Source organism: Nycticebus coucang, chromosome 18 (assembly GCF_027406575.1).
Source record: "Nycticebus coucang isolate mNycCou1 chromosome 18, mNycCou1.pri, whole genome shotgun sequence".
NCBI lineage: Eukaryota > Metazoa > Chordata > Mammalia > Primates > Lorisidae > Nycticebus > Nycticebus coucang.
This window is the reverse complement of record NC_069797.1, coordinates 62,367,869-62,380,944: the sequence shown is the minus strand read 5'-3', so window position 1 is coordinate 62,380,944 and position 13,076 is coordinate 62,367,869. Positions and strand designations below refer to the sequence as shown.

Sequence of the window (13,076 nt, the reverse complement as noted above, 5' to 3'; positions counted from 1 at the left end):
TACACTAATGTTTCAGGATATAAAATCAATGTCCACAAGTCAGTAGCCTTTGTATACACCAATAACAGTCAAGATGAGAAGCTAAATAAGGACAAAACTCCCTTCACCATAGTCTTAAAGAAAATGAAATACCTAGGAATATACCTAACGAAGGAGGTGAAGGACCTCTATAAAGAAAATTATGAAATCCTCAGAAAGGAAATTGCAGAGGATATTAACAAATGGAAGAACATACCATGCTCATGGCTGGGAAGAATCAACATTGTTAAGATGTCTATACTTCCCAAAGCAATCTACCTATTCAATGCCATGCCTATTCAAATACCAACATCGTACTTTAAAGATTTGGAAAAAACGATTCTGCATTTTGTACGGAACAAGAAAAAACCCTGTATAGATAAGGCAGTTCTTAGTAATAAAAATAAAGCTGGGAGCATCACCATACCAGATTTTAGGCTGTACTACAAAGCCAGAGTGGTCAAGACAGCATGGTACTGGCACAAAAACAGAGAGAGAGACATTTGGAATTGAATAGAAAACCAGGAAATGAAACTAACATCTTACAACCACCTAATCTTTGATAAACCAAACAAGAACATACCTTGGGGGAAAGACTCCCTATTCAATAAATGGTGTTGGGAGAACTGAATATCCACATGCAAAAGACTGAAACTGGACTCCCACCTTTCTCCACTCAAAAAATTGATTCAAGATGGATAAAGGACTTAAATTTAAGGCATGAAACAATAAAAATCCTCCAAGAAAGCATAGGAAAAACACTGGAAGATATTGGCCTGGGGAAAGACTTTATGAAGAAGACTGTCATGGCAATTGCAACAACAAAAATAAACAAATGGGACTTCATTAAACTGAAAAGCTTCCGTACAGCTAAGGAGCCAACAACCAAAACAAAGAGACAACCTACACAATGGCAAATGATATTTGCATATTTTGAATCAGACAAAAGCTTGATAACTAGGATCTATAGAGAACTCAAATTAATCCACATGAAAAAAGCCAACAATCCCATATATCAACGGGCAAGAGACATGAATAGAACCTTCTCTAAAGAAGAGAGACAAATGGGGAGGCGGAGCAAGATGGCAGCCGAGTAACAGCTTCCTTGCATTTGGGCACCGTGAGTCTGGGGAGATAGGACTCCAGGCATCTCTGGCTGGTGGGATCTGCCTATCATCACCCCTGAGAGGATACAGGGAGTCAGCGAGAGACTTCTGGACCCCAAGAGGAGGACTAAAACAGTGGAAAACTGACAAGTGGTCACGTGTGTTCAATCCATCTAAACCCGCCCACAACTGTAAGTTCAGTAGCAGCAAGACTGCAAACCAGAAAGGCCTTACCTGTGAACTGTTTTGGTGTCCTTGGACTTGGCACTCAGCTGAACTGCCTTGGGGAGAGCCTGAGCGGGAGTGCAGAGAACTTTGGCCTTTGTCTAGGGCCCCAGTCTGAGCCGCTGAGCCAGACGGAGCTAATAGTGTTTGGCTCTGGGTCACAGGCAGCCATTGTGAGCGATCTGCCCCGGCAAGCTCCGCCCTCAGGGTCGCAGAGCTAGAATTGGGTGGGAGCTGGTAACCCAGCGACCGAGTAGCCTAAGGGCGGGGTCTGAGCCGCCTTGCAGCCCTAACCCTCGGGGGCAGAGGGAGACCAGTTTTGGCACACACGGTAAGTGGATAGCCACCTCAGCAGTGATTCCAGCGACAAGCACTTCCCTGGGAAAGCCTCTGCTCAGCAAGTGAACAAGTTCAAAGTGCCTTTTAAGTGGGCTGAAGAGAGATTTAGGGTGTCTACCTGCTGGGGTTTGAGAAACTAGCAGCCTCCAGTCGTATCAGAACTGTGATTAACATCTCATACCCCAGAAGACCACGTGTTGCCCAGGCAATATTCAATAACATATACATACTGCTTTGTTTTTGGTTGTGTTTTTTTGTTTTTTTTTTTTTTTGGTTTGGTTGGGTTTTTTGTTTATTTTGATGTTGTTGATTGTTGTTTTGTTGTTTAAGTTCAACCTTTTACATACAGATCCTTTTTCTTTCTCAATTTTTCTAGTTTAATTATAATTTCCCATTGCTGCCTATTTCAATAATTAGAACTTCATTTTTGTTAGTGTTTCTACCGCTATTATTTGGTTTTCCACCCAATTTTATCCCGTAAAGTTTTCTGTTTGCTTGTTTTGGTTTGATTTATAGCATTTTTGTCTTTCCTCTCTACTTGGTGGAGGTGGGGTACTGTGTTTGATCAGGTTAGCAAAGAGCTGCTGACCCCAAGGGACCACCCAACTGGGCACCCCCAGAAGGTGGTTTTTTTTTTTTAAGGTTGTATCAAAGTACCCTACTATACACCTATATTGCTCTGTCTCCCTCTTTCTGTGCCTCTCTTCTTTTTGTCAATATTCCTTTTACCCACCCCCTCTCCTTTCTCTATTTTTCTTTTTTTTCTTATCACTCGGTCCTCCTTTCTTTCATCCCTTTTTTGCTCTTCAACTTTCTCACCCTTCTGGTCCTGTAACCCTTAGTCCACAGGCATGAGAACTTAAAGAGCAAGAGGAAGTGAAAGGAAAATTAGGGCAAGGAAACAGATAAAAGAAATCACTCATGAGGAAGAATCAGCAGAAAACTCCAGGGAACATGAAGAACCAGTCCAGAACAACCCCGCCAAGGGACCATGAGGTAGCTACTGCAGAGGATTCCACCTATAAAGAAATGTAAGGAATGACAGAAAGGGAATTTAGAATACACATGTTGAAAACAATGAAGGAAACTGATAATAAAGTGGAAAATAACCAAAAGGAAATGCAAAAACAGAATCAAATAATAGATGAACGATATGAAGAATATAAAAAGGATATAGCAGAGCTGAAGGAACTGAAACAGTCAATTAGGGAACTTAAAGATGCAATGGAAAGTATCAGCAACAGGTTAGACCATGCAGAAGAAAGAATTTCAGAGGTAGAAGACAAGTTTTTGAGATAACTCAGATAGTAAAAGAGGCAGAAAAAAAGAGAGAGAAAGCAGAACGTTCACTGTCAGAATTATGGGACTTTATGAAGCGTTCCAACATACGAGTTACAGGAATTCCAGAAGGGGAAGAAGAATGCCCCAGAGGAATGGAAGCCATACTAGAGAATATTATAAAAGAAAATTTCCCAAATATCACCAAAGATTCTGACACACTGCTTTCAGAAGGATATCGGACACCAGGTCACCTCAACTCTAACCGAGCTTCTCCAAGACACATTGTGATGAACCTGTCCAAAGTCAAGACAAAAGAAAAGATTCTGCAAGCTGCCAGGAGTAAGCGCCAGTTGACCTACAGAGGCAAATCCATCAGAGTGACGGCAGACTTCTCCAATGAAACTTTCCAAGAAAGAAGACAATGGTCATCTACCTTTAATCTACTTAAACAGAACAATTTCCAGCCCAGAATTATGTACCCTGCTAAGCTAAGCTTCAAAATTGATGGAGAAATCAAATCATTTACGGATATACAAACATTGAGGAAATTCGCCACAACAAGACCAGCTCTACAGGAAATACTTCAACCTGTTCTGCACACTGACCACCACAATGGATCAGCAGCAAAGTAAGAACTCAGAAATTAAAGGACAGAACCAAACCTCCACACTGATGCAAAAGATAAAACTAAGCAATGGACTCTCATAAAATAAGACGAATAGAATACTACCACACTTATCAATTATCTCAATAAATGTTAATGGCTTGAATTCCCCACTGAGGAGACATAGATTGGTTGACTGGATTAAAAAACACAAGCCATCCATTTGCTGTCTGCAAGAAACACACCTGGCTTCAAAAGACAAATTAAAGCTCCGAGTCAAGGGTTGGAAGACAATTTTTCAGGCAAATGGAATTCAGAAGAAAAGAGGAGTTGCAATCTTATTTTCAGATACATGTGGATTTAAAGCAACTAAAGTCAAAAAAGACAAAGATGGTCACTTTATATTGGTCAAGGGAAAAATACAACAAGAAGACATTTCAATTCTAAATATCTATGCACCCAATTTAAATGCTCCCAGATTCTTGAAACAGACCTTACTCAGTCTGAGCAATATGATATCTGATAATACCATCATAACAGGGGACTTTAACACTCCTCTTACAGAGCTGGACAGATCCTCTAATCAGAAATTAAACAAAGATAAAGAGATTTAAATGAGACCCTAGAACAACTGTGCTTGACAGACGCATATAGAACACTCCACCCCAAAGATAAAGAATATACATTCTTCTCATCACCCCATGGAACATTCTCCAAAATTGATCATATCCTGGGACACAAAACAAATATCAACAGAATCAAAAGAATTGAAATTTTACCTTGTATCTTCTCAGACCATAAGGTACTAAAGGTGGAACTCAACTCTAACAAAAATGCTCCACCAGACCCAAAGGCATGGAAATTAAACAATCTTCTGTTGAATAACAGATGGGTGCAGGAAGAAATAAAACAGGAAATCATTAACTTCCTTGAGCATAACAACAATGAAGACAAAAGCTACCAAAACCTGTGAGATACTGCAAAAGCAGTTTTGAGAGGAAAATTCATCGCTTTGATGCCTACATTTGAAAAACAAAAGAGAGCACATCAACAATCTCACAAGAGATCTTATGGAATTGGAAAAAGAAGAACAATCTAAGCCTAAACTCAGTAGAAGAAAAGAAATATCCAAAATCAAATCAGAGATCAATGAAATTGAAAACAAAAGACTCATTCAGAAAATTAATGAAACAAGGAGTTGGTTTTTTGAAAAAATAAATAAAATAGATAAACCATTGGCCAGACTAACGAGGAATAGAAAAGTAAAATCTCTAGTAACCTCAATCAGAAATGATAAAGGGGAAATAACAACTGATCCCACAGAGATACAAGAGATCATCTCTGAATACTACCAGAAACTCTATGCCCAGAAATTTGACAATGTGAAGGAAATGGATCAATATTTGGAATCACACCCTCTCCCTAGACTTAGCCAGGAAGAAATAGAGCTCCTGAACAGACCAATTTCAAGCACCGAGATCAAAGAAACAATAAAAAATCTTCCAACCAAAAAATGCCCTGGTCCAGATGGCTTCACTCCAGAATTCTATCAAACTTTCAAGGAAGAGCTTATTCCTGTACTGCAGAAATTATTCCAAAAAATTGAGGAAGAAGGAATCTTCCCCAACACATTCTATGAAGCAAACATCATCCTGATACCAAAACCAGGAAAAGACCCAAACAAAAAGGAGAATTTCAGACCAATCTCACTCATGAATATAGATGTAAAAATCCTCAACAAAATCCTGGCCAATAGATTACAGTTTATCATCAAAAAAGTCATTCATCATGATCAAGTAGGCTTCATCCCAGGGATGCAAGGCTGGTTTAACATACGCAAGTCCATAAACGTTATCCACCATATTAACAGAGGCAAAAATAAAGATCACATGATCCTCGCAATAGATGCAGAAAAAGCATTTGATAAAATCCAGCATCCTTTTCTAATTAGAACACTTAAGAGTATAGGCATATGTGGCACATTTCTAAAACTGATTGACTATCTATGACAAACCCACAGCCAATATTTTACTGAATGGAGTAAAACTGAAAGATTTTCCTCTTAGAACTGGAACCAGACAAGGTTGTCCTCTGTCACCTTTACTATTCAATGTAGTGCTGGAAGTTCTAGCAAATACAATTAGGCAAGACAAGGAAATAAAGGGAATCCAAATGGGAGCAGAGGAGGTCAAACTCTCCCTCTTTGCTGACGACATGATCTTATACTCAGAGAACCCCAAAGACTCAACCACAAGACTCCTAGAAGTCATCAAAAAATACAGTAATGTTTCAGGATATAAAATCAATGTCCACAAGTCAGTAGCCTTTGTGTACACCAATAACAGTCAAGATGAGAAGCTAATTAAGGACACAACTCCCTTCACCATAGTCTCAAAGAAAATGAAATACCTAGGAATATACCTAACAAAGGAGGTGAAGGACCTCTATAAAGAAAACTATGAAATCCTCAGAAAGGAAATAGCAGAGGATATTAACAAATGGAAGAACATACCATGCTCATGGATGGGAAGAATCAACATTGTTAAAATGTCTATACTTCCCAAAGCAATCTACCTATTCAATGCCATTCCTATCAAAATACCAACATCGTACTTTCAAGATTTGGAAAAAATGATTCTGCGTTTTGTGTGGAACTGGAAAAAACCCCGTATAGCTAAGGCAGTTCTTAGTAACGAAAATAAAGCTGGGGGCATCAGCATACCAGATTTTAGTCTGTACTACAAAGCCATACTGCTCAAGACAGCATGGTACTGGCACAAAAACAGAGACATAGACACTTGGAATCGAATTGAAAACCAAGAAATGAAACTAACATCTTACAACCATCTAATCTTCGATAAACCAAACAAGAACATACCTTGGGGGAAAGACTCCCTATTCAATAAATGGTGTTGGGAGAACTGGATGTCTACATGTAAAAGACTGAAACTGGACCCACACCTTTCCCCACTCACAAAAATTGATTCAAGATGGATAAAGGACTTAAATTTAAGGCATGAAACAATAAAAATCCTCCAAGAAAGCATAGGAAAAACACTGGAAGATATTGGCCTGGGGAAAGACTTCATGAAGAAGACTGCCATGGCAATTGCAAGAACAACAAAAATAAACAAATGGGACTTCATTAAACTGAAAAGCTTCTGTACAGCTAAGGAGACAATAACCAAAGCAAAGAGATAACCTACACAATGGGAAAGGATATTTGCATATTTTCAATCAGACAAAAGCATGATAACTAGGATCTATAGAGAACTCAAATTAATCCACATGAAAAAAGCCAACAATCCCATATATCAATGGGCAAGAGACATGAATAGAACTTTCTCTAAAGACGACAGATGAATGGCTAACAAAAACACATGAAAAAATGTTCATCATCTCTATATATTAGAGAAATGCAAATCAAAACAACCCTGAGATATCATCTAACCCCAGTGAGAATGGCCCACATCTCAAAATCTCAAAAGTGCGGATGCTGGCGTGGATGTGGAGAGAAGGGAACACTTTTACACTGCTGGTGGGACTGCAAACTAGTACAACCTTTTTGGAAGGAAGTGTGGAGAAACCTCAAAGCACTCAACCTAGACCTCCCATTTGATCCTGCAATCCCATTACTGGGCATCTACCCAGAAGGAAAAAAATCCTTTTATCATAAGGACACTTGTACTAGACTGTTTATTGCAGCTCAATTTACAATCGCCAAAATGTGGAAACAGCCTAAATGCCCACCAACCCAGGAATGGATTAACAAGCTGTGGTATATGTATACCATGGAATACTATTTAGCCATAAAAAAAATGGAGACTTTACATCCTTCGTATTAACTTGGATGGACGTGGAAGACATTATTCTTTGTAAAGCATCACAAGAATGGAGAAGCATGAATCTTATGTACTCAATTTTGATATGAGGACAATTAAGGTTATGGGGGGGGAGCAGAAAGAGGGATGGGGGGGGCCTTGGTGTGTGTCACACTTTATGGGGGCAAGACATGATTGCAAGAGGGACTTTACCTAAAAATTGCAATCAGTGTAACCTGGCTTATTGTACCCTCAATGAATCCCCAACAATAAAAAAAGAAAAAAACATTTTAAAGTCACATATTTTGGCATATTTTTTAGAAGACATACTATTTGATTCAATTATAAATTAATAACTAATGTAAAAAGCTTGACTTAAGTGAACTCTCACCTTCATCTGAGCTCTGAAAATACTAAATGTGTCCCATTCATTTGATATTGTAGCATAGTAGTTATATTTTTATGTAAGTAGCCCATAACTCCAACAAATTATGGTAAACATTTCCTATATTCTAAAAATGTATCAAACTGTTTAATTACTCTCACCTCTAAAATCTTGGAAACGTCTATAGCTCTTCAGTGCTAAAAGCGCAGACTTCAGGGAAATCTCTCCCTTTTCTGTAAAGAGAAAAACAGTACAAAGATAAATTAGTATCTTTTTTAAAAAGGCCTTACATAGGGCGGCACCTGCGGCTCAGTCGGTAAGGTGCCGGCCCCATATACCGAGGGTGGCGGGTTCAAACCCGGCCCCAGCTGAACTGCAACAAAAAAATAGCTGGGTGCTGTGGTGGGCGCCTGTAGTCCCAGCTACTTGGGAGGCTGAGGCAAGAGAATCGCTTGAGCCCAGGAGTTGGAGGTTGCTGTGAGCTGTGTGATGCCACGGCACTCTACCGAGGGCCATAAAGTGAAACTCTGTCTCTACAAAAAAAAAAAAAAGGCCTTACATAGCAAGCTAAATTGATTCTTTTATTGTCCCCCTAAAGCATCTTACAATTTTCTGTCCTGTACACTTCTACTCTCTGCCTATCCAAATTCTATTCATGTCAAAACTAGCTCAAATGTCTAGTTTTCCAAAAAGCCTTCCCTAGATTCTATCCTCTCCTATAACTATGGCTCTGTCCATAATTTCTGGAAAGAAAGTTTTTATTCATCATACCTTCATTCATACCTCAAACTACTGCTATTTGGCTTCCACTCAACTAAAACCATTGTTACCAAGTTCAACAGTAAGCAACTTAGTATTGCCAAACTAATGAGCACTTTTACAATTTTGTCTTACTTAAACTCTTCTCTAAACTCTTTGTTTTGTTGATACAACTTTCCCTTGGTCTCCCTCCTATTGTTCTGGTTACTTCTTATTGATGTTCTTTAGAAATTTCTCTTTCTCTATTATTACTTAAATATCAGCATGCCCTAGTCCTAGGTCCTCAGCCGCCTTCTCATTACACTCCATAAACATTCCCTGAATTCTCCTGTAAGTATAAACTATATTTTGATGACTCCCAATTTTCTATTTCCAGCCTAGACCACTGTCCAGTGTACATCTTCAACTCTTACATTCACAGGTACCTCAAATACAATACATCCTAAACTGAACTACTCATCTCTGTACCAAAACATGATCCTCCTCCTGTATTCACTACCTTATTATCAGGTATCACCATGAAATAAGTTTCCCAAGCCAGAAATCTGTTACTCATCCTCCCTTCCCTAACTTAAATAGTGGTGAGGTTGTGCCTCCTTCATCTCAAACCGTTCCCCTTCTATCCATCTCTACAGCCAATCCTGTACTTCAGCACTCCCAGGATTTAACCTGGATTACTGTATGCCTTTTATAATGTCTCTCTGCTTCCAATCTTGCCCTCCTTGAGTCTTCTCTTACTACTGCTATCAGAATGCCCACTATAAAGACAAAATTAACTTTTTGACTTTGAATTCTTCAGTGACTCTTTAGAGCCTTCAGAATGAAGTTCAAATCCTTTTACTCAGAAAAAAACAAATAAGTAAAATCCTTGTTTAACTTCCTTGACTATATGGCTAACTCATTTCTCTCTTCTACTATCCACTCCCAAGTCAATAAACTTTGATTCACATCAAAAGAAGCTGTGGAGCTTGGTGAAAAAATATACACATATCTACATACACACAGTCACATACATACACAGGTACACATGTATACCTTTGCCTGATGCAAATATTCTGGACTACTTAGGGTTCTTGACTTCTTGATAAAACTTCTTTATTCTATAATTTTCACAAACCATGTATTCTCTCCCAACTCCTTCCAGGCCCTTTCCCTACATTCCCAATTCTTGGCATATCTCGGAGATATTGTGGACTTATTCCAGAGTGCAACAATAAAGCTAGTAACCAAAACTGGAGTGAAGGGTTCCTAGTGCATGTAAAAACTGTGTGTACTATAGTCTATTAAATGTGCAAAAGCATTATGTATAAAAAAATTAATGTATATGCCTTAAAGTATTAAAAATAGTAAAAATATTTGCTTGCTAAAATATGCTAAGGATCATCTGAGCCGTTAACAAGTTGTAATCTTTTTTTTTCTGGTGGAGGGTCTTGCCTAGATGTTGATGGCTATGACTGACCAATCTGATAGGAGTTGCTAAAGGCTGGTGTGGCTGTGGCAATTTCTTAAACAAGACAACAGTGAAGTTTTCTGCATCAACTGACTCTTCTTTTCATGAAAGATCTCTCTGTAGCAAGCAATGTTGTTTGATAGCATTTTACCTACAGTAGAACTTCTTTCAAAATTGGAGTCAATCCTCTAAAACCCTAACACTGCTTTATCAGCTAAGTTTCTTCCAGACCTCTGTTGTTAATTAAACTATGTTCATAGCATCTTCACCTGAAGTAGATTCTACCTTAAGAAACCACTGTCTTTGCACATACATAAAAAGCAACTCCTCATCTGTTCAAGTTTCACCATGAGATGGCATCAATTCAGTCACATCTTCAGGTTCCACTTCCAGTTCTCTTGTTATTTCCACCACATATCAATTTACTTCCTCCAATGAAGTCTTGAATTCCTTGAGCCCATCCATAAGGATTATAATCAACTTCTTCCAAATTCCTATTAATGTTAAATTTTTGATCTTCCTCCCTTGAATCACAATGTTCTTAATGACATCTCCATTGAAAATCTGTTGTTTGATTTAGCTACCTTCATTGTCTAAGCTAGAACTTCTGGATAACTTACTATAGCTTCTCCATCAGTTACTTCATCTTGTACTTTTATGTTATGGAGATGGCTTCTTTCCTTAAATCTCATAAACCAACCTCTGTTATCTTCAAACTTTTCTTCTACAGCTTCCTCATCTCTCTCAGTCTTCACAGAATTTAAGAGAGTTAGGGCATTACTCTGGATTAGGCTTTGACTTAAGGAAATGTCATAGCCGTTGTCATTTTCTATCCAGACTACTAAATCTTTCTCCATGTCAGCTGTAAAGGTGTTTCACTTATCATTCATGTATTCACTGTACTAGCATCTTTAATGTTCTTCAAGAACTTTTGCTTTGAACTCACAACTTGGCTACCTGTTTAGCACAAAAGGTCTTGCTTTAAGCCTATTTCAGTTTTAGACATGCCTTCCTCGCTATGCTTAAACATTTCTAGCTTTTGATTTAAAGTGAGCAACATGCAACTCTTCCTTTCACTTGAACATAGAGAGACCATTGTAGGATTATTATTTAGCCTAATACTGCTGTATTGAACTTTTATGTTATGGAAATGTCTTCTTTCCATAAACCTCATGAACCAATCTCTCTTATCTTTAAACTTTTCTTCTAAGGTTTCCTCACTTCTCTCAGTCTTCATAGATACTCTCAGGGAATAGAGAGGCCCAAGAAGAGGAAGAGAGACAGGGGAACAGCCAGTGGATAGAGCAGTTAGGACCCACTCAATATTTATTGATCAAGTTCTCTATCTTATATCAGCACAGTTCATGGTGCCCAAAACAATTACAATAACAACATCAAAGATTACTCATCATGAATCACCATAATGAATATAAAAATATAGAAAAGGTTTGAAATATTGTGGGAATTACCAAAATGTGACACAAGACATGAAATAAACACACACTGTTAGAAAAGATGTACAATGAGACTTGCTTGATGCAAGATTGCCACAAACCTTTAATTTGTAAAAATCTTAATTATCTGCAAAGGACAATAAGGCAAGTACAATAAAATGAGGAATATTCATTACATTTCAACCGTACTCAACTCCAGTATCATCTTCTCCAGAAAGCCTCTTCTGACTAACCTAGCCAAACCTATGTAGGTTGTACCTATTGTGTATGTTACCATTAACACTGTATGTTTATCTTTATCTAGTATTTAACAACTGGTATTCTCACTGTTTGTCATCTCAAAAGTCTAAGTTTTTGTGAAACTGCCATTTATTTTTATGTATCTAGTGCCTAACAAACACTAGGTGTTCAATAAACTTTCAGCAAATGAACTAGCTCTTCTCTGAACTCTTATACAACTCCGTATAATCACATCTCTGGCATTTTTTTAAGAACTACCACATAACATTGCACAGCTCACTGAACTTTACCTACTCTATTGTTATACACCTTTTTGTAGTACTTTATATTTATATTTTTCCTCAATTAGACTGTAAGTTTTCTAAACGTGAATATTTTATATTTGTTTTAATATAGTACATATTACATAAGCTTGACATGTAACAGGCACTCAGGATTAGGTCTTACACATATAACCAAGTGGCTGAGCACTATACAATATCAAGGGGTATCGTTCAGTCAGATGACAACGTGCCCCTAGAGTTGAACCATGCAATGGACCCAGTCAAAATGATTGAAGAAGTAATGCCAAATGCATCTTTTATAACAATGTAAAAAAGAAAATACTTTAGGAATTTGTTTTTAATTAATAAAAAAGTTCACACAATAACTGCCAAAACATGAAAATTGTAAGTGTTATATATAGTATTTTTCTTTGAAAGCTCTGAAGATTCACATTCAATCAACCTCATGTCATAAATATCTCAGGCAGAGGGGAGAAAGTCCTCCCTTAGTCTCTTCCTAACAGAAGGTTCACTTCAGCCTGACTTTCTCAGAGAATTACAGTAGTCCTTCCTTATCTGTGGTTTCACTTTCCTTGGTTTTTGTTATGCATGGTCAACTGCAGTCTGAAATATTAAATGGGAAGTTCCAGAAATAAATAATTAATACATTTTAAATTCACTACCATTCTGAGTAGTGTGATAAGATCTCATGCTATTCCATTCTGTCTAGTCCCAGATGTGAATCATCACTTTGCCCAGAATATACATACTGTATATGCTACTTATCCATTAAGCACTTAATAGTTGTCTCAATAATTGAATTGACTGTAGCAGTATTGCACTGCTTATGTTTAAGTAACCCTTGTTTTACTTACATATGTCCCCCAAAGTGTAAAAGTAGTGATGCTGGCATATAATAATAATTGTTCTATTTTGTTATCAATTATTGTTCTTAACCTCTTACTGGATCTAAATTATAAATTAAACTTTATCATAGGTAAGTATATATAGGAAAAAACATAATATATATAGAGTTCTGTACTATCCACAGTCTCAGGCAGCTCCTGAGGGCTTCAGAACATATCCCCCACAGATATGTGGGGGACTACTGTACTTCATCTTCTCTAATTT

At 37.7% G+C, this 13,076-nt stretch overlaps 1 protein-coding gene across 1 annotated transcript in view; it reads right to left on the bottom strand.

Moving 5' to 3' along the window:
* Positions 1–10,845, bottom strand: part of LOC128571138 (EF-hand calcium-binding domain-containing protein 13-like) — a 104,926-nt gene extending 94,081 nt beyond the window's left edge. The window contains exons 1-2 of the mRNA XM_053570775.1: positions 10,689–10,845; positions 7,941–8,012 (exon numbers count right to left, since the gene is read on the bottom strand). Of these exons, the coding sequence (XP_053426750.1) occupies positions 7,941–8,012; positions 10,689–10,845 (229 nt within the window). The remainder of the gene's footprint in view (positions 1–7,940; positions 8,013–10,688) is intronic.
* Positions 10,846–13,076: the final 2,231 nt, after the last annotated feature.